The 23,016-nt window shown below is 35.8% G+C and overlaps 1 protein-coding gene and 1 long non-coding RNA gene across 2 annotated transcripts; both read right to left on the bottom strand.

Moving 5' to 3' along the window:
* Positions 1-76: 76 nt before the first annotated feature.
* LOC113508661 (extensin-like) lies at positions 77-1,812 on the bottom strand (the record flags this gene model as incomplete). Its single annotated transcript, XM_026891742.1, has 3 exons — positions 77-399; positions 1,056-1,154; positions 1,785-1,812. Coding segments are annotated over 3 exons (450 nt in total), but the record flags the coding sequence as incomplete, so codon positions are not given.
* A 1-nt stretch (position 1,813) lies between these two features.
* Positions 1,814-22,574, bottom strand: LOC113508868. Its single transcript, XR_003402052.1, has 3 exons — positions 22,185-22,574; positions 6,860-6,877; positions 1,814-1,897 (listed from the first exon to the last, which is right to left on the bottom strand). It is a non-coding gene; the product is annotated as an uncharacterized LOC113508868 (long non-coding RNA).
* Positions 22,575-23,016: the final 442 nt, after the last annotated feature.

Genomic DNA, 23,016 nt, shown 5'->3' on the forward strand with positions numbered 1-23,016 from the left:
TAGGTTATCTTTGGGGGTCCGTAGACTGGTTTCGGGGGTCCATAAACGGGTTTAGGATGACCAAACCCTGGCTTGTTTAAGGTAATCTTTGGCGGCTTGAAGGGGACTCCATACGTTGGTTTCGGCAGACTTTGCTTCGGCGGTCCATAGATCTTCTTTGGAGGCCCGTAGGTGGGTTCGGGGGCCCGTATACCGGTTTCGGAGGTCCGTATACTGGTTTCGGAGGTCCGTAGACGGGTTTCGGTCTGGATGGCGGCGGTGGGGGGCCGTGGTAGGTCTGGCTGGGGTTGGGGAAAGTTACGGGAGCTGGGGGCCCGTAGGCACCGGGAGGAGGGTTCAGTAGAGGGAGGTCTGGGACTCCGTAGACCGGCGCAGGCGCAGAATGCTGGAGATCTGAAACTGTTGATACAAGGAGAGTTAATTGTTAAGTATTTGAAATAAAGTGAGGAAGAAGAGAAAGAAAGCTTCCTCTTTGATGGCGGTTAGAAAAACAGGGTAGTTCACGCGATGGGATAGTAAAATACAAATAATGCAAAGAAAAAATTTAAGCCACAGATAGGAATTGAACGTGCGACTCCTGACCATACGCGCCAGGCGTTTCACCAACTAAGTTATTGAGCGAATTGCAGCACTTCTTCATTTTTAATTTCATGATAAGCCTGTGGGGCTCAGCTAAGCTGCAACTATACAAGTGGATCGACCACAGGTTTAGCTACGCTTGATACGGTCGGTCATGATGGGTGACCATCTATGTCATTACGAGTTCCTCCGGGTTTCGGAAGGCACGCTAAATTGTGGGTCCCAGCTGTTATTCATACATCTTTGACAGTCGTCAGTAGCTTGAAAGTCTGACAGCCAGTCTAACCAAGGGGTATTGTGTTGCCCAGGTAACTGAGTTGAGGAGGTCAGATAGGCAGTCGCTCCTTGTGAAACACTGGTACTTAGCTGCATCGGTTTAGACTGGAAGCCGACCCCAAACAGTTGGGGAAAGGCTAGAATGATGATGACGAGAAGGAAAAGTCGATATATTTATCTGATAATCTTGAAAAACTCACTAGTATTAGATAGATCCCTCGGGGGTCCGTATGCATCGGGCGGGAGGGGTTCGCCGTACGAATTGGAGAGACCAGCTTCTCGTTTCTGAGCTGTGCCCCCTGGAAACAGACGAAATAAATGCCTTTAATAAATAGTCAGGAATGTCCTAAAGACCGGTGAACTATAGATTGTTAATTGGTCGACGGTTTGAAAGAAGTAGCGTTCATCATTGCCAAATGACTTGGAGGATGAATTGAGTGATAAAAGTAAATTGTTTCGGATATCAGGTGTCAATGTCAATAGGTTTTCTTTGGTCTTATGCCCAACTATGTACCCTCCAAACACCTCACTTCCGCTTCGGATTGATTAGATGTTTCCATAATGGCTGTTTATGAAATACACGCTAAAAAGCTCAACTCTTGATTTTAAAAATGCTAAAGCTTTCTAACATTTTTTTAGATTGACTTTTTTGCTTTCGAATGAAAGTACTCGTAAAGACAATAAGAAGAATCTTGCGGAGTTATGGCCAGAATACCGAGGGATGCCGCGTTCATTCAACACCTTTCAGATGGTATGTCTAGTAGACGATAACAATTTATGAAAAGCATTTTTATAAATCTGAAATGAAAAATATGAATATGCCTTAATTCGCTATTAAGGTCATACTGAAAATTAGAATAATCATTCCAAAAAAACCCCCTGTATATGAACGACCGTCACCATCATCACCAGAACAGCTTCCAACATACCTGAATGAGTAGCCTCCGCCACCAGATTCCTGGTCGCTGTCCTTGTTCACCAGCCCCGGAGGCGTCTCCTCGGCCACCACCGATGACACCAGCGCCACCAGCAGGAGACACACCTGGACAAAGAGTTGGTATATATAGGCATTTTATATTGTCACATAATCGGCGTGATTATTCTAGCCTTTCTCAAACAATGTTGGGGTCGGCTTCCAGTCTAACCGGATTCATCTAAGTACCAGTGTTTTACAAGGAGCGACTGCCTATCTGACCTCCTCAACCCAGTTACAGACAACACGTACCCCTTAGTACACACATCCCGTTGTCAGTGTGTTTGGCGTGGGAAGCTTAAACCACGCGTTAAAAAAACAGTGCTAATCCTCCTAACTCCATACCAAATTTCATGAAAGTTTAGGCGAGAAGATGTAACAAACATACACACAGATAAACACAGATACTTTCGCTTTTGTCATATCATAAAAGTATATAGAACATTAAATAGTAAATAAGAACACCATTTACAATTGCGTGCACATAAATAACCGAAGATCGTGATCTGTGAAAAAGTAAAACTTATAATACCAGCTAATGTTAGCAATATTATTATGGTTATTTTAAACGACTCCCGCAATAAGGGATTTAATCCTTGTCTCGCGAAGGGTTTCACAAACATACAAGTCACATGCACAAAGACACCCAGACTCAGAACAACCGATCGTGGTTCACGCTTGTCATACGTGGGGATCGAACCCGCGACACCTTTGACGACCTCCTTGGTCGAGTAGCGTACGCATCGGTTTCAAGGTGTCGCTAGCTCTGAGGTCCCGGGTTCGATCCCCGGTTGGGTCAATGTAAAAATTCACATTTCTTCATTGTCTCGGGCCTGGGTGTTTGTGGTACCTTCGTTGTATCTGAATTCCATAACACAAGTGCATTAGCAACTTACTTTGGGTTCAGAACAATGTACGTGATGTTGTCCGCATTTCATTTCATTTCATTTCATCGCGCTCAGTGGGTTTGGCGTGGTGACCTCAACCACTCGGCTATCCGTGTTGCTGTTGGCGGATAGCCGAGTACGCAGTAAAATCGTAACACAGAGCATCACAATGTGAAGAACGGAATCTCTGTTCCAAGATAGATTATTTGTCAAAGAAAACTGTTCAGTCCTTCAGACAGATTTCCAAAAGATATTGGATACGTATTTTTTTTATTTTATCTCGTAAATATATTATTAACTTGAAAAAATCTCAAGTCTCACTGTTTTGCAATGACATACTTCGTTCAAATTATATTAAAATCGGTCTAGGCTTTTTTTATAGTTGTAAATTGCATTGTCATAGGGTTTGAAGGTACCCTGAAAATTTCAGCCTGCTAGCTTAGCGGGAAGTGCTTCAAAACACGAGGTCAAACCGAGGTCGTGGGTTCGATGCCCACCTAGGACAAATGTTTGTGTGATGAGCACGATCATTTGTCCTGTGTCTGGATGTAATTTATCTATATAACGTATGTATTTAGAGATATATGAGTATGTTTATCAGTTGTCTAGTACTCATAATACAAGCTTTTCTTAGTTTGATACTAGATGGCGTTGTGTGAAAGTTGTGAAATATTATATTATTCTATAACCACAGCAATATTATGAGTTAGAAGGTAGTAGATCAATCATTATAATATTGAAGTAGGAAAATGAACTTTAATCCATTGGTTTAAGGGCGATTTTAATGTTGTATTGTTGAAAGCGAAATGCCGTTTACAATTTTGTAATTATTTACTATTACGTTTTGTTTGTTTGTGGTTTAAGTTTTATAATGATTTTGTGGCTAATGTTACTGTACAAATTGTTTTTATATAATAGTTTTATATGCTCGTGGCTAAGCTATAACCGCATATGTGATTCGATCACAGGTTAAGCTATGACGTGGTTGGTCCGTAGATGGGTGACCATCTTTGTCGTAACGAGTTCCTCCGTGTTTCGGAAGGCACTTTAAATTGTGGGTCCCGGCTGTTATACCTACATCTTTGAAAGTCGTTACAGGTAGTCAGAAGCTTGAAAAGTCTGACAGCCAGTCTAACCAAGGAGTATCGTGTTGCCCAGGTAACTGGGTTGAGGAGGTCAGATAGACAGTCGCTCCTTGTAAAACACTGGTACTTAGCTGAATCCGGTTAGACTGGAAGCCGACCCCAACATAGTTGGGAAAAGGCTAGTATGATAATGATAATAGTTGTATATGCGTTGATATTTAGCTAGCTTTTGCCCGCGACTTTGTATGTGCGGTTATGAAGACATAAGTTACGAATTATTTTTTACTGTTTTGCTCCTAATTATTATAGCGTGATGATATAAATATATTCTCTAGCCATCGTCAATAAATGAGCTGCCAAATATATTTTTTTCAAATCTTTCTTATAGTTTCAGAGTTTAGCGTGTACATAACAAAAAAACAAACTATTCCGCTTTTAAAAAATATACACCATGATTTTTTAGTCGTCTTACAAAAGCAGCCCAGTTCATGTATCCGAAGTAAAATACCCCTAGGCGCGATTATTATTTTTTTATTATCAACTAGTATAATAAGTACGAAGAAAAAATAAACAAAAGAAATCTGAAATATACCCCGCACCCCTCGCCATTGTTACAAGGCTCGGACCGCGCTCGCAACAGAGCTGTGTTTCTAAAAAACTACGAATTGCATCATAATATTGAATAAAAATTGCATTTTAAATTTATTCAAATCTCATAAATACCTATTTTTTTATCATGAACGTGTTCTAGTCATTGGATACATGAACTGGGCTGCTTTTGTAAGACGGCTAAACAATCACGGTGTATATTATTAGACCTAGATAGATGAATAAAGAATCTGATACGCAATCAATATTTTATTTGGGGAGGGCTAGAGATGCTTGTTTTTATAACTTAAGGCCGATTTTGCAATCGTCAGATAACTTTTATCTGTCGAATATGTTTGACGCTTTGACAGATTTTGTATAGAATAATAATATATCAAACGGCCATATTTGACGACCTCCGTGGTCGAGTGGCGTACGCACCGGTTTCAATGTGTCGCTAGCTCTGAGGTCCCGGGTTCGATCCCCGGTCGGGTCAATGTAAAAATTCACATTTCTACATTGTCTCGGGTCTGGGTGTTTGTGGTACCTTCGTTGTATCTGACTTCCATAACACAAGTGCTTTAGCAACTTACTTTGGGTTCAGAACAATGTATGTGATGTTGTCCGCATTTATTTATTTATTCGTCAGATAAAACTTAACTGATGATTGAAAAATCGGCGCTTTGTATAGTAACTAAGTGAGACGAATTAATATTTATGAATGAGTCTTCAAAAGGATGTATCAGGATCTCGTGCCTATTTCTCCAGTCCTGTGCAGCCTCATCCAGACTCGACCCGAGACCTTTACTATATCATCTCTCCATCTTGCTCCCGGACGACCGACACTTCTTATGCCTTGTCTTGGCCACCATTCTGTCAGCGCCTTAGTCCACCTGCCGTCACTTCGTCTGGCCAAGTGGCCAGGTCTGTGGCCCAGGTCCACTTCAACCTCATTATTGTGTCTCCGACGTCTCGAACTTTGGTTCGTTTTCGGATATCCACATTACGGACTCGGTCTTGGACAAAATCAACTACTAATTAATTAGCTTCTTAATTAAAAATAAAAACTAGCTAATCAAGCTTCGGATCAACTTCCGTCATACAATTTCCTAGTTATCTACTTCACATAGACAAGAAAAAGATACTTTTAATAAGAGTTTATTGGACGATCTATTGTTTCATAATCATAGACAATGCTAAAGATAAAAACTGGAGCTCAAAGAGATGGGAAGTAATTTGTTTTATCGATTCGTTAGGGATGTGAAAATCGGATGTCGATAAATTTTATTTATTATTTATGTTTTACTACCGCACTAACGTTTAATCCTTGTGTTTCGGGGTTTCACAAATATTCAGGTTTCATGCATTAAGACACTCAATCATTCGGACCTAATACTTTTTTATATTGTTAAAAGAGGTCTAAATAAGTTTCTGATTGAAAAAGCACTGAACGGATCGGATAGTTTTATCCCAATTTTATGATCCCATGTGATCATTTTCGATATTATAGCGGGAGGGCCCGCAGGCAACAGCTAGTTATTTATAATAATAGGAACTAAGATTCAAATACTATATCCGTTTAAGCCAGTACTTGGTTCCTGTAAATATAAGTATCTTTGTTCATATTAGCTCTTACACATAAAATATTTATACATCCGTGTCGATATCGATATAAAATCTATCGACAATGTCCCCGCACTATCCATAAACCAGTTTAACAAGAAAGAGAGTGTGTCAATAGCTTCTAGAAGGTTCCGTGGGACGTAGGAAATAGCATGCATAGCTCACTAAACGACGGATGTATGACAAACTAAGGTTTGCTATACCTGAGGTCGTGGGTTCGATTCCCACCCAGGACAAATGTTTGTGAGATGAGCACGATCATTTGTTCTGTATCTGGATGTAATTTATCTATATTATGTATGTATTTAGAAATATTTTAGTATGTTTATCAGTTGTCTAGTACTCGTAATACAAGCTTTGCTTAGTTTGAAACTAGATGGCGTTGTGTGAAAGTTGTGTAATATTATTATTAAATTCTCTGAAATTACTAAGTACAAACTTCATTTTCAAGATCAATTAAAAATTCTGCTCCGTGTTTCAAAAGGCACGTTCAACTGTGGGTCCCTGCTGTTGTTAACACATCTTGGACAGTCGTTACTTGTAAAACACTGGTACTTAGCTGTCTCCGGTTAGACTGGCAGTCAACCTCAACTTATTTGGGGAAACGGCAGGATGATAATGTTATAAAACATTTGCTTGGTTATAACTTTGTCCAACAAGTCCAAGGTCTCAAGTTCGATCCCAGAGGGATCCGTTTTGTAACGTATTTCATTACTGCTCTCCCCCTGATGACCATAGCGTGATGGCATTTATCCTTCCTTTGCAATATATGGGATATCTACCGCTCTCAAACAGCCTAACAAACACTTCTGCTTTATAATATTAACTAATATTAAGTATAGTCTTACCACTCTCCGCCGAAATATCTGCAACAAGAATAACAAATTAGTTAATAATACTTATACAAAGTAAATCTATAATTAACACTAATTAAGTTATTATTTTAGACATCCTATTTTTTATTTCTATGCTAAGAAAACTCCTTCTTTTCCTCTCCAAAAAATAAAATTTCTGTATCAAGGAATTTAATTCCTGTGTCTCCAAACATACAAGTCACATGCACAAGACACCCAGACTCAGGACAAGCATTCGTGGATCACACAAATGCTTGTCCCACGCGACACGTCGCGCTCAGTGGGTTTGGCGTGGTGACCTCAACCACTCGGCTATCCGTGTAGTCAACAATAGGCCCCGTTAGATACAGAATTTTTAAAACTAAGCCCTCTTAACCATGACAGTCTATTTTGACAATACATGTCTTAGCCATACCGAATGATGTTTCGCATACAAAATAAAGTGTTTTTCAAAAAAGGTTGAGTATAACAACGATCCTTATTGAAACCAAAACATTATTTAAAAACGAAAGTTTTCATTGTTTCAAATTTTGTAATACAAGTGTTAAATTGTGTGTTAAATGAAGCGAATAATGTATACACGGAGTTATTCTACTATTATTATAAACGCGAAAGTTTGTATGTATGGATGTTTGTTACTCTTGAACGCAAAACCTAAAAAAAAAATGCTTAATTGAAAAATTAAAACTATGATAATTTGAATTTAAAATTTTAATATAATTTATAATTCAATTTAAATGTAATGTTATAATAGAGTGTAAGGTTCTTGGCTCTTTTATTTTATTTTATAACTCAAAAACTACTGAACGGATTTAGACGAAACTTGGTACACAGATAGTTTATAACCAGGATTAACACATAGGATAGTTTTTATCCCGATTTTATGTTCCCGTGGGAAAGGCTAGCGGGAATCAGCTAGTACACATATATAATATAATAATATAATGTTGGACAATATTCACACAACGCCATCTAGTCTCAAATTAAGCAGAGCTTGTGTTATGAGTACTAGACAACTGATAAACATACTTATATAGTTCTAAATACATACATATTATAGATAAATTACACCCAGACGCAGAACAAATGATCGTGCTCATCACACAAACATTTGTCCTGGGTGGGAATCGAACCCACGACCTCTGGTATAGCAGTCAGGGTCACTAACCACTAGACCAACAGGCCAGTCAACAGGCCAGTCATATATTCTTGAAAGGCATGAATGAAACTTTACCATAAACATTTGTCGTTCTATGCTTAGGTTTTATGCACGATGTGCAGGTTCGATCCCAACGTAAGCAAAGTAACAATGTGACATTTTTAAAGTTTTATGTATTTTCTTAATTATTCTAAGACACCACTTACAAACGGTGAAGGAAAACATCGTGAGGAAACCTGGATTACAAATATTGGAATCTGAAACCCGCAGTGAGCTAGCGTGGTGAGCAATGCTCAAACCTTCTAAATAGAAAGAGGCCTATGCCCAGCAGTGGGACGTACTTATGCTGGTATAATAAACATATCTGTTGCCCGCGACTTCGTCCGCGTGGTAAGAAGATATAAGTTATGAACCTGCCCTGCTTTTTCCACATTTTCCATTGTATCTTCGCTCATACCAATCGCAGCGTGATGGTATATAGCCTATAACCTTCCTTTATAAATGGTCTCTTGAACACAAAAAGCTTTTATCAATTTGGACCAGTAATTCCTGAGATTAGCGCGTTCAAACAAACAAACAAACTCTTCAGCTTTATATATTAGTATATAGAGTATAGATTTGTCCTAGATGAAAATCGAACCCACGACCTGCAGTATAGCAGTCATTACCACTTAACACTAGACCAACAGGACAGCCAACGACCATTACTAACTAATACTTGACTCTTTTCAAACTTATCTCAAGGCATCTTAACTCAAATTTTCCATAGAAAGGGAAACTTATAATACCAGAAATTGAATAGAAGTCACGGGTAAAAGTCATACTATAAATAAATACACGCATTCCAAACCTCACGAAACAACTTTCTTTGGATGTTATGACGCGGGAATCAAACCCGCACCACTGGTTACATACGAGCAGTGAAAGTTGACACGACATGCCACTTGACAAATATGATGGGTGTGCATCTCATTTATACACTAACTGTTACCCGCGACTTCGTCCGCGTGGTTAGAAGATATAAGTTAGGAATTTTTGAACGAAGCCCTCGAAGATGAATATTTTTCCCCGTATTTGCCACATTTTCCATTGTATCTTCGCTCCTATTAGTCGTAGCATGATGTTATATATAGCCTTTAGCCTTCCTTGATAAATGGTCTATTCAACACAAAAAGAATTTTTCAATTCGAACCAGTAATTCCTGAGATTGGCGCGTTCAAACAAACAAACTCTTCAGCTTTATATATTAGTAATATAGATATACTAGCTTTGCCCCGCGGTTTTACTTGAGTTTTACGTATGTCCCGTTTCAAGTGCGATCATATTATTGAAGGCGGATCCTACAAATCACTATCGTAACAAAAGTCAGGATCACTTAATATGGTGGTTAAGTATTCTTAAATTTTCGTGCAATTTTACAGTTGTTTTTCTGTCATAAAAACCTTCTTTTGATAATTACAAATACAACAAAAAAAATGTTTTTTTTTTATGGATATAAAGGACAGCTATTTATTACACGTTAAACGAAAAGAACCCACGTTTTTAAATGTCACTTTTTTGTAATTTTATGAATATCGGCACAGTCGTTTTTATAGATGTAAATTGCATTGTCATCGGGTTTGAAGCTACCCTGAAAATGTCAGCCTGCTAGCTTATCGGGAAGTGCCTCAAAATTGAGTTGCAAAAATCCAACCGGAACCACAAAAAAACAAGAAAAGCGAGTGTATAAAAACGTGGGAAAAAATAAATCAATTAAATCGTTTCATATAAACCAAAATACCGAGAAAAAAAACGAAAAAAATATACAAACGAATTGAAAATTAACATTCTGGGTGAGAATCGAACCCACGCCCTCCGCTATACCAGTCAGGGCCACTAACCACGAGACCAACAGGCTTGTCATTACGTAAGCTGCACGCATCGAAAGTTTTCGAAAGCTCATGACCTGTCACAGAGCAAACAGCAAACAGGTTTTATGCCTACTTCCATCCAACATCGTAGAGGCAAAGTAAATAAACCAGTTATTTCAATTTAAGTAATTTATTCAATAGTTGTTCTTAGCAAGCATTTTTGTAGTTGAGTTTTAAGTGAGAGCGGATATCCTAGTAATGTTATAACGCGAAAGTTTGTATGTATGGATGTTTGTTCCTCTGTCACGCGAAAACCACTGAACGGATTTTGACGAAACTTGGTATAGAGATAGTTAATAACCAGGATTAATATATAGGATAGTTTTTATACCGGTTTACGATGTTCTCCTAGGGTTATTGTCGACTGCTGTTGCCCGTGACTTCGTCCCCGTGGGTAGAAGATAAAAGTTATGATTTATACCTGCCCTGCTTTTTTACATTTTCCGTTGTATTTTCGCTCCTATTAGTCGCAGCGTGATGGTTTATAGCCTAAAGCCTTCCTCGATGAATGGCCTATTCAACACAAAAATAATTTTTCAATCCGGACCAGTAGTTCCTGAGATTAGCACGTTCAAACAAACAAACAAACTCTTTAGATTTATATTTTAGTATAGAGTATAGATTTATAGCAGACCGGCCCGCGGGCCACAGTTTAAGATATAAGTAAGGAGCTTTTTAATTGGATTAAGTAGTAATAATTAAATTACTGCTTTGTTAGAAACAGCGCAACAGGAATTAATCCCCATAAGGAATTAATTCTTGTATAGAAGACAGTTTCACAAACATTCAAGTCACATGCACAAGACACCCAGACTCAGGACAAGCATTCGTGGATCACACAAATGCTTGTCCTACGCGTCCTTGTCTCCTTGATTATGAATGAATGATTCTATTTATACAAAATTTTAACGGTTTAATCTTGAATGCTACTGGATTCGATTACAACCCAGGACAAATATTTATGTGATGAGCACGATCATTTGTTCTGTGTCTGGGTGTAATTTATCTACATTATGTATGTATTAATAAATATATAAGTATGTTTATCAGTTGTCTAGTACTCATACTACAAGCTTTGCTTAGTTTGAAACTAGATGGCGTTGTGTGAAAGTTATGCAAAATTATGTATTATAATTATAGTCATTTTATTGATTTTACATTTTCGCAAGTTAGGTAATATCGGAACCGGTTATTTTCAATAATCAAATAGTTTTGATTGTAGTTATTAACATAGTGACATGGCGATTAGTATTCATATTAAAGTAACAGATACACTGTACAAATAATTTACAATGAATTTAAATAATCAACTATTTTTATGGTTCAGATAAAAGTGTATAAATACATTTTTATTTTATATTTTAATGTTATTAATGCGAAAGTTTCATAACTAGCTGTTGTCTCGTGGTTTCGTCTGTTTTTATTTGAACTTATTGGTTAAAATATGGCAACATTATTTTTTGTGTCATTTAGGAAATTAACACCCGTGTACGTCAAGTATTTGTGTGATCCACGAATGCTTGTCCTGAGTCTGGGTGTCTTGTGCATGTGACTTGAATGTTTGAGAAAAACCCCGCTATCAAGAAGATTTGTATTCGTTTTCTATTATAGTGAGATGTAACATTGTCTTGCCTGAAATATAAGGAAGTCACCGAGCATCAAAATGTTTCTCGCCATCGATCGCGTTTGATTCGGGTTAATGAGTTTGTTCCTTATTTTATTATGGCAACTATTTTTATGTTAGTCACAAATTTTAAAGTCTGGATTTTAAGTTTTCTTCTAGATATGAAAATATTGGAATGGTCCATACAAACTTCCACCCTTTATTTTATAAAAGTCACGGGCTGGAAAGAGACCAAATTGAGCTTATATCACTCTCTATCCTTAAATCTAAAAAATCACGTCACTTCCTCGCTTCGTTTAAAAGTGAAAGACTGACAAACAGACACACACACGTTCGCATCTATAATATTATTACAGAAGTATAGATAGGTGGCAATACGATTCGGTTATTAACAATAATAAAATTATAAACAATTTGCAAAATTATAGTATTTATTACCATAACCAATATGATTATTTCACGCTAATAAGATATTGCATAGTCATTTGCAATAATTATATTACTTATAATTTTAATAGGTACTTAATGAAATGAACGCATGAATCCATTGAATATTAGAAATAAAATAATTAAATCTGAAATGACCAACCAAGGAATATAGTATGGCAAGGCAAGAGAAACAGTGAAAGTATAATAAATAGATTTAAAAAATTTGAAGACACTTTTAAATGAATTTTATCGAAATCGGTCCAGCCGTTTACAGCTGTAAATTGCATTGCCTGCTTATCGGGAAGTGCCTCGAAATTGTGTTGCAAAATCCAACCGGAACGATAAACACAAAAACAAGAAAGTGAGTGTATAAAACGTGGGAAAATGGCGGAACATGGTACCATGACCTTTCTTTGATTACGGAATTCTAAAATATCTATAGTTACACACCAATAGTTTTTGTAATTAGACCAAGGGCATATTTTAAACATCTGTGGGCATAAATTAGGTTATGTAAACAGCCATTATTACACATAATATTGTGGGGTCCGTACACACGCTAAAGAAAAGAAATTTCCATCATTTTTTTTGTTCGTTTCAACGATTGCTGAACCCTCACTTTCATTTTGAATTCGATTTATTTTAGCGGCAAAATGAGATTTAGTCTGGTGACAGACGGATGAACAGACGGTGGAGCCTTAGTAATGGGGTATTATAATTAGATATTTTATAATCTTAGAATTTCAATCCTTGAAAACAAAATTAATTCAGCTCATGATATTTTGTTTTGACATACTTTTTCTTCCAAAAAGATAATAAAAAAAGCCGTTTTTAAAAACAACCCTCATCTGCATAAAAACATCGACATTCATCACATCCACTACCAAGCATCTCAGAGGTCACAGCCAGTAGGTATAAAACGTTCAAGAAAACGTCGCATCTTCGACATGATCTTTGCAAAACTGGTTTTACTTTCTACGTGAAAGTTAAGGTTGAAATGTAAACAACTTTACAAAGATGAGCGCGGTTCAAGTATAGGAAGCAATGAACGCCATTTTGAAATTGACGTCATCTAAAAAAAAACAGATTAAAATAACCTAAATACCCACTTTTTTAATTGTTGCTCGATACAAATTTTATCAGAATCGCTGCAGCCGTTTTTATACTTGTAAATTGCATTGTCATCGTTTTTGAAGCTACCCTGAAAATTTCAGCCTGCTAGCTTATCGGGAAGTGCCTCAAAATACTCAAAATTGAGTTGCAATCGAACCGGAACGACAAACAAACAAGAAAGTGAGTGTATAAAAACGTGGGAATCAAAGTGAACAATCTTGATTATATGTCATTTTGTAAAGCTCGTGGCTAATCTATAACTGCACAAATTGTTAGATCACAGGTTGTTGAGACGGTCGGTCCGAGGATGGGTGACCAACTATGTCATAACGAGTACGTCCGTGTTTCGGAAAGCACGTTAAATTGTGGGTCCCGGCTGTTATTCCTACATTTTTGACAGTCGTTACAGGTAGTCAGAAGCTTGAAAAGTCTGACAGCCAGTCTAACCAAGGGGTATCGTGTTGCCCAGGTAATTGGGTTGAGGAGGTCAGATAGGAGATAGCTCCTTGTAAAGCACTGGTACTTAGCTGAATCCGATTAGACTGGAAGCCGACCACTACATGGATTGTAAAATATAGCATAGTTTTTATCCTGATTTTATGTTCCCGTGGGGATTATTTTCGAATTGTACGAGGGCGGGGTAGCGGGTAACAGCTAGTGAACATATAGTATATGATCGATAGTACCAATCATTAAGGTCAAAGAAATCTTAACATCTAATAGAAATGTCTGCTGATTGAAAAACTGTCATCTACATCTCTATACCAACTTGACTCATCATATTAAAACACTAGCTGTTGCCCGCGACTTCGTCCGCGTGGTTTGAAGATATAAGTTAGGAATTTTTGAACGGAAGCCCTCGAACATGAATACTTTTCCCCGTTTTGCCACATTTTCCATTGTATATTCGCTCTCCTATTAGTTGCAGCGTGATGTTATATAGCCTAAAACCTTCCTCGATGTCTATTCAAACCAAAAAGAATTTTTCAATTTAAACCAATAGTTCCTGAGATTAGCGCGTTCAAACAAACAAACAAACAAACTCTTCAGCTTTATATATAATACTAGCTGTTGCCCGCGACTTCGTCCGCGTGGTTAGAAGAATTGCGACTATAACTTGAGATATCCTATCTCTCAAGTTGGATCGAACTGCACATGGTGGGCGAATTTTATTATAATCGGTTAAGTGGTTTAGGAGTCCATTGAGAAAAAAGTATTCTTAACACTTAACACTTAAGAAAAAAGTATTCTCAATTATGTTTCCAGATGCATTCACAAAAGAAACATGGTTTTAAAATGATCACAGAATTATCAAAATCGGTTCAGTCGTTCCTTAGATTACACCATACAAAGTCAAGAATTGACAAACATTACCTCTTTCTAATATAAGGATAGAAAAAACACGTGTTTTACCATAGCAACGTTTTATAGAAACAATTAAACTCTAGGCACGTAATACGCATGCGCGGAATGTTAACTACCGTTACGTATAGTTACATGCGCGTCCTTGACCTGAGGTTAAGCTTCGAATAATGAGGCTTGGAAAATGATGGGCTATTGTGTGAAATAGTTTGGATGACAAAAATGGCTTTTTGGGTAAAATGCTTGAAAGAAATTCGTTTTTGAAGCGAATTATTAATTTTATAAATGTGCTAGCTTTTGCATGTGGCTTTACCCGTGTTAACTTGGTTATATTGTGACAAGCACTTCTAGAACATAATTTTATCAAAACTGTCAATATGTCACAAATTTTAACTTTTAATATTAATCTATACTCTATACTAATATATAAAGCTGGAGAAATTGTTTGTTTGTTTGTTTGAAAGCGCTAATCTCAGGAACTACTGGTCCAAATTGAAAAATTATTTTTGTGTTGAATAGACCATTCATCGAGGAAGACTTTAGGCTATAAACCATGCTGCGACTAATAGGAGCGAAGATACAATGGAAAATGTGAAAAAAAACAGGGCAGGTATAAATCATAACTTATATCTTCTACCCAAGGGGACGAAGTCGCGGGCAACAGCTAGTAAGATTATAACTATTACAATCTTTTTCACTATTTCGGATTACTGAACCAAGAATCAAATATTAATTGTTTTAAATATACAGAACCCTTTACATACCAAATATGACCGAACTTGACTAGTTTCGTATGTAATCTAGAAATTAGATATACAATTCACATCCTACTACTATTATAAAGGCGAAAGTTTGTAAGTATGGATGTATGGATGTTTGTTACTCTTTCACGTGAAAACTACTGAATGGATTTGAATGAAACTTTACCACAATATAGCTTATACATCAGAATAACACATAGGCTACAATTTTTTAAGTTTCTAATGTGAGGTCGTAAAAAAACACATTTTTTGCGCTTACATTGCAAACGCTGACTGAATCCTACAAGATAGATAGAAGGCAGGTATAAATTATAACTTATATCTTCTAACCACGCGGACGAAGTCGCGGGCAACAGCTAGTCTATAATAAATACGAAAGCGAGATCTCAAGTGGGAATGGATCTTGAAAGTCAGTGAACTTGTAGAGACAGGCAAAGATTAAATAACAGAACGGACATCTGTTTGTCTTGTGGTTAGTGGCCCTGACTGCTATACCAGAGGTCGTGGGTTCGAGCCCCACATAGTACAAATAATAAATGCGGACAACATCACATACATTGTTCTGAACCCAAAGTAAGTTGTTAAAGCACTTGTGTTATGGAATTTAGGTACAACGAAGGTACCACAAACACCCAGACCCGAGACAATGTAGAAATGTGAATTTTTACATTGACCCGACCGGGGATCGTACCCGGGACTTCAGAGCTAGCGACATCTTGAAACCGGTGCGTACGCCACTCGACCACGGACTACATTATGTATGTATTTAGAATCTCGTGACTAAGCTATAACTGCATAAGTAGATCGATCACAGGTTTAACTACGTTTGACGCGGTTGGTCCGTAGATGGGTGACCATCTTTGTCGTAATAAGTTCCTCCGTATTTCGGCATGCACTTTAAATTGTGGGTCTCGGCTGTTATTCTTACATCTTTGGCAGTCGTTACAGGTAGTCAGAAGCTTGAATGTCTGACAGCCAGTCTAACCAAGGGGTATCGTGTTGTCTATAACTGTGTTGAGGAGGTCAGATAGGCAGTCGCTCCTTGTAAAACACTGGTACTTAGCAGAATCCGGTTAGATTGGAAGCCGAGCCCAACATAGTCGGGACCAGGCTAGGATTGATGACGATGTACGTTTTAAGATATATATAACTATGTTTATCAGTCGTCTAGTACTCATAATACAAGCCGCGTCTTTAGACTTGCATTGTATGACAGAGATAGAGTTATAAAACTATATCTTCATCTCACTTTAACCACGGTATTACTACCTTGGTCACATGGGAACATGATTCTTATGAGAATTCTTAAAACAATAGAATTTTTAAACGAATTAAAATGTTAATTGTGTAACGTGTGACAATACAAATGGTTCATTTCAACTATTCGTGATAGGAACTTATTTTGAACCGACTTGAAGAAAGGTGGAGGTTGTCAATTCGTCTGTTCTTTGTTTTTTATTTGTAACCTCAAAACTTCGGACTGAATGAACCAATTCTGTTGATTCTTTTTTTTTATTTATCGTGAAATAGTTGTCATTTAGTCCAATAATCTATACTAATATATAAAGCTGAAGAGTTTGTTTGTTTGTTTGAATGCGCTAATCTCAGGAACTACTGGTTTAAAATTGCAAAATTCTTTTTACGTGAATAGACCATTCATCGAGGAAGGTTTTAGGCTATAAACCATCACGCTGCGACTAATAGGAGCGAAGATGCAATGGAAAATGTGGAAAAAACAGGGCAGGTATAAATCATAACTTATATCTTCTAACCACGCGGACGAAGTCGCGGGCAACAGCTAGTATCATAGTCTCTCAAAGAACTATTTCAATATATAATTGCAACTTCCCTGCACTTTCAACGTTTATAAAATAAATGATTTCTTGCTATCTAACTGACAGGATATTCAATTTCTATTAAATTACGGATATGACGTAGATACAACACGCTGTTCGAGACAACCTTGTAAACATCTATTATGGAAGAACAATGAAAAGAAATAACTACAAAAATATAAGTGTGACTGTGAATAGCAACAGCGGAGTGGTAAAGGTCACCATGCCAAATCTAAAGTGCGCGATCCGTAGGACAAGCGTTTGTGTGATCCACGAATGCTTGTCCTGGGTCTGGGTGTCTTGTGCATGTGACTTGAATGTTTGTGAAACCTAAGACACAAGGATTAAGTTAAAATGAGGAAGGCAATTTAAAAAATCTAAATCCCACGTCTTTATAGTTATAAACTGCATAGTCATCGGATTTGAAGCTACCATGAAAATTTCAGCCTGCTAGCTTATCGGGAAGTGCCTCAAAATTGAGTTGCAAAAATCCAACCCGATAGACAAACAAATAAGAAAAGTGAATTTAAAAAAACGTCTGAAAATGAGGTCATATAAAAATGTATTTGTTTATCAACCTTTTAGTTTAAATCTTTAGCCTATTTTGGCAGAACCCGCAGTATTGCAAGTCTTCGCACTTGACCGGTTGCTATAGCAACACAATTTGACATTGTCTAACAAATGACGTTTCTCTAAAAGTGTGAATTTTCGAATGAATAACGAAATTGTATCAAGACAGAGATTGTTAGGAATAGTAATTAGCGAATGTGAACAAAAAATTCTCATTAACTTTCAAATTTCGTATTTAAACATAACAAACTAGTTTTTGAAAGTATTTTAACTTTTCAAGCTGTTTATAACGTATCTTGTTATAGCAAATCAGTAGCAAGATATTTGCAACTAGCTGTTGCCCGCGACTTCGTCCGCGTGGTAAAAAGATGTAAGTTATGATTTATACCCGCCCTGTTTTTTCCACATTTTCCATTGTATCTTCGCTCCTATTAGTCGCAGCCTGATGGTATATAGCTTAAAACCTTCCTCGATGAATGGTCTATCCAACACAAAAAGATTTTTTCAATTTGAACCAGTAGTTCCTGAGATTAGCGCGTTCAAACAAACAAACAAACAAACTCTTCAGCTTTATATATTAGTACATATATATAGATTAGTATATATTAAATAGCTTATTAAATTATAAATGCATCGGTTTACTCCCGCATATTTATCAGGAGTGTCCGACTAGTTTAAAATGAATCAGTCTCACGATAGTTACTATAAAAATTAAATTTCTTTTAATAAATACCGTTAAGTGCATAGTGGTTTCTTAGGTATACGCGAATGCTTTTACGGATTTTATCGCGGTCCGTAGAAATACTTTGATTTCAATACCGTTAAGTGCGTAAAAATAGGCTAAGAATAAACAAAATTGAATGGCTGATGAATACATTTTTTATTGTCAAATTGATTTGTCTGTCACCCACCAACAAATGTATGAGACTTAATTGATATTGTGTTATTAATTATTATATTGGCAACATAAATACGTAATCTAGGAAAAAAACAACAAAATTCAAGATCTCGAACAATATAGCGTAGCTTTCGAGTCGTAAAATAATTATCAAAATCAAAGTCAAATTCTTTATTTATCTTCGACCAGGGCCCCAATTTACATTGGCCGATGAATTAATGAAATTTGACCTCAGATAATTTTCGTATTCTTTTAAGATTTTTTCGACACACTAATAGGGAATTCAGTGCAGGACGGTACACTCAATGTCAATACAATTAACTTCCAATTATTGTATTGGCAAAATACTTAAGAGAATAGGAATAATTTCAAATTTAATCCAATTGCCATTCATTCATCGGCCATTTTAAAATAGCAGAATCGGGGCCCTGTTTATGGCGTTTTTGAATGTCATACAATCGGTTCAGAACATCTTGAGGTTACCGTATATAACGTTACAAACATAAAAAAACGCCGAATTGTGGTCCTTCTCCTTTATATGTCGGTTGTTGACTGTCCATAAACAAGGTGTGTTGTATTTTACACAACGGCTTTATAACTTGAAATCTTGATGAGAAAGTTGACGACATACCCAGGTCGATACCTTACATAATAATCTATGTAGATACTTTCTAAATGTAAAAGTATATAGTGTTATAATGTTTAAATAATCTATACTAATATATAGAGCTGAAGAGTTTGTTTGTTTGAACGCGCTAATCTCAGGAACTACTGGGTCAAAGTGAAAAATAATTTTTGTGTTGAATAGACCATTCATTGAGGAAGGCTTTAGGCTATAAACCATCACGCTGCGACTAATAGGAGCGAAGATACAATGGAAAATGTGAAAGAAACAGGGCAGGTATAAATCATAACTTATATCTTCTAACCACGTGGACGAAGTCGCGGGCAACAGCTAGTATTGTAGAAATCAGATAGGCGGTCGTTCAATCTGACTCTAACAAACGATGCTACAGAACCATTTTCATTTGCGGCTACGACACACTTGGCCGACTTTTGACGCACCATCATATACATATAACAGCAACTGATCGAGAAAGCCTATGACCAAATCGATTACGCTACTCGGAACATCCGATTACAATCGATTAAACATCGATTTTCTATCGAATAACGCAAAGCTATTAGAAATGCTCGTGCCACATGCATCTGTAAAAGTTAAAGATATTGTCTATGGAAAGCTTTCACGAAGATTGTATTGTAATAATATAAAATATGTTTTTGTAAAATGGCTGAATATATATTTTGTGTTAAATTACTACTTAAAAATTTGTTGTTAATATAGAAAGACTAGCTGACCCAGCAAATGTCGTTTCGCCTAATAAATAATATCTAGTTGTATATATAATTTAAATGCCACATTATAAAAAAAAAATCGTCCAAAAAATAAAATATATTTTTTTAGTGTGAGCAACCCTTATCACTTAGGGGTATGAAAAATAGATGATAGTCAATTCTCAGACCTACTGAATACGCATATAAAATTTGGTAAAAATCGGTTGAGCCCTTTCGGAGGAGTACGGTAACTAACATCGTGACACGGGAATTTTATATATTAGAAGATATTTCATTATTTATAACTACACGGCTAGCCGAGTGATTGAAGTAACCAACAACACTGCGCGCGACGTGTCGCGGGTTTGACCTCCGTGTTAAACCTAGTCGTTAAGCAATTGAGGAAATTGTTTATAAGAGTACACTGACTTGCTCATATACGGAAAATAATTAATCGTGATAAATCGTGCAAATGAAAAAGATCTCAAATGATAGAAAGGCAGGAAATACCAACATGGCAACATTAGTAATTAATTGTCATGAGATTAGCTGCTTTTAATCATTATAACATGTAAAGACTTTATTTTTATCAATACATATGTACAGACAAGCATTTGTGTGATCCACGAATGCTTGTCCTGAGTCTGGGAGTCTTTGTGCATGTGACTTGAATGTTTGTTAAAATCAAGACACAAGGATTAAATTGAAATGCGGAAGTGTTTTTAAAGAACAAAACCAGACAAATATAGAATACTGTATTGCTTTTTGGGGTTCCGTACCAAAACAGTAAATACAGAACCCGATAACTAAGACTCCGATGTCTGTCTGTAAGTCTACCTGGCTACATCTCATGAAACATATAATAGACAGAGAGTTCAACGTTCACGGATGTTTAGCTGATTCCAACACAACAACAAATAAGACAAATCAAATCGAGGTTAAACAACTGTTGACACGGTCATAAATATGATGGGTAACCATTTTACTATTATATTGGTACAGAATCCTCAATTTCGCCAGTCAGACTCACGATAACCAGTGTCTTTTTCTACAAATTTTCCAGTAAAATACGAAATTAAGTTTTAAAATTGGCTATTTATTTAGACGTGTTCATTTTCTCCGTGCTATTGACAATAGTTGCAAAGCTTTTAAAGTGCTGTGTAAAATCACTTTCTTCTAGAGAGTCTTGTCTATGCTCAAAGATCTCTTGTCTATGCCATGCAAATAAATGCTAATGTCGGAGAAAGTGTCAAACGTAAAAATAATGCGATATTCTCATAGTTTTTGTCAATGATATACAAATGACATTGAAAATGATTTATTTATATTATACAAGAGAAAAAATGGCGCTAATTATTTATATCATCTAAATATATGTTTGTAAGCATACTATAAACTTCTGCGTAATTATTTTGAGGTTATATTCTCGTCTAATTTTTAATTTTGATGTTATTTTTATGTCCTAAATATAATGTTAGGTTAAGTTAATATTTATTTTATACCAAAGAAATTGTAGATTATAAGGACATAAGATTATATTGTGATACTTAAGTATCACAATATTATATTGTCCTTACTCATTATTACATTAAGAACAACTTAAGTTGTGGATGGATAAACCTACTCTTAAAGATTCATTGATAAACTTAATGTTTTCGCGAAAGCCGTAGTAGTTAAAAATAAGTTGAAATCGTAATTCCTAATTTGTAATATCTGCGTATAATTTAATCATTTCACTTTATTCAAATTCATTTAGCCTTTATTATAATATTATGGATTTACTTATTATAGCAACAGACACAAATTTGAAATAGAAAACGTATGTAAGAATCAAATAAACGTTTCACTAAATAAATGCTCTCTGAAAAAGACGAATCATCTTATAATTTACTTTTAAACTTATACAAAATAAATGCATTGCATTCATTACGCTATAAAATAGTTCAAATTTTATTACTCATCTTAAAATACAATGAAAATAATGGATGGTAATAAAAAATATGGCGCTTTCATAAACCCAACAATTAAGTTTTTAATTAATATTTATGCGCTATAAATTATGTATGAACAGCAAAGGCAAAACTTTGTCTGCCAAAGTAATTAAAATATAAAGTTTCGGATATTAAGAGTCAATAGTAAAATTGCTTCGAAATTTTAATAAATATTTAGATTTTAATTTTGTTTTCGCTTTATCAACCTTTTTATTTGTCAATTCAATTTATAAATGGATCCGTTTATTTTAAAAGAAATTGTAATTAAATGTATTACCTACTCCTGTAATCCTTAAAATTACAATTAATTAGTAAATAAAATAAACACTCACCATTTTATCCTCAAAAAACGGAAAACTTAAACAAAAAAGAATCCAAAATCACAAACAATTAAAAAAATACACTCGAAATAAAACACAACTGTCACTGCATTCCGCGCCAAAACTTTACAAACTTTTTAATTCATAATTTTCGACACCTGTCATCGGTTTTTCGGCCAACCGACTTTTTTTATGTTTTTTATCATATGTTAGGCGCGTCTTGTGTGTTTGAAAGAAGTATTGGAACTGAGTTCATGAGATATCTTGTAAAGAAAGTGGGGTGCCATTTCCTATACGCAACGAGTCACTATGCCCAAAGGCCACTTAAGACACGCGCAAAGGAAATTCAACCTTAAGTACATAAGTTAAAGTATAAAATGAATTGCGTTGTTAGTATGGAAGTTTGCAGAGTTTGAGTCTCTAATATTAGTTTAGAAAATTCGTTAAATAATGCATAATTTTAAGATTAATAGTCAAATTGACTTTGGAGATATTTTTGAGCACATTTACGTAATGGAACATTATATTTTGCAAATATTTTTTTACGTTGGCTGTACCTATGTTTTATGTCATGATGCAACTTTTTTTTCAGCCTTCCTCTAAAATGCATTTAATTGTTTACTATGAGTAAATGTTTAGGAAAATGGTAAATATTTTGATATAAATACTCATATTTATTAATATTGGTATCTTAACATAGATAATTCTAGGTTAAAAAAGGAAAATAAATAAATTTTTCGTGAACGAAAATGAATGACCTCATTTAACAAAACAAAAAATATTCAAAGAAAATGTTACAAAAATCAAATAAGTAGATTACTGTTTATGAAAAATATCATAAATT

The sequence above is a fragment of the Trichoplusia ni genome, chromosome 3 (assembly GCF_003590095.1).
Source record: "Trichoplusia ni isolate ovarian cell line Hi5 chromosome 3, tn1, whole genome shotgun sequence".
NCBI classification, from domain to species: Eukaryota; Metazoa; Arthropoda; class Insecta; order Lepidoptera; family Noctuidae; genus Trichoplusia; species Trichoplusia ni.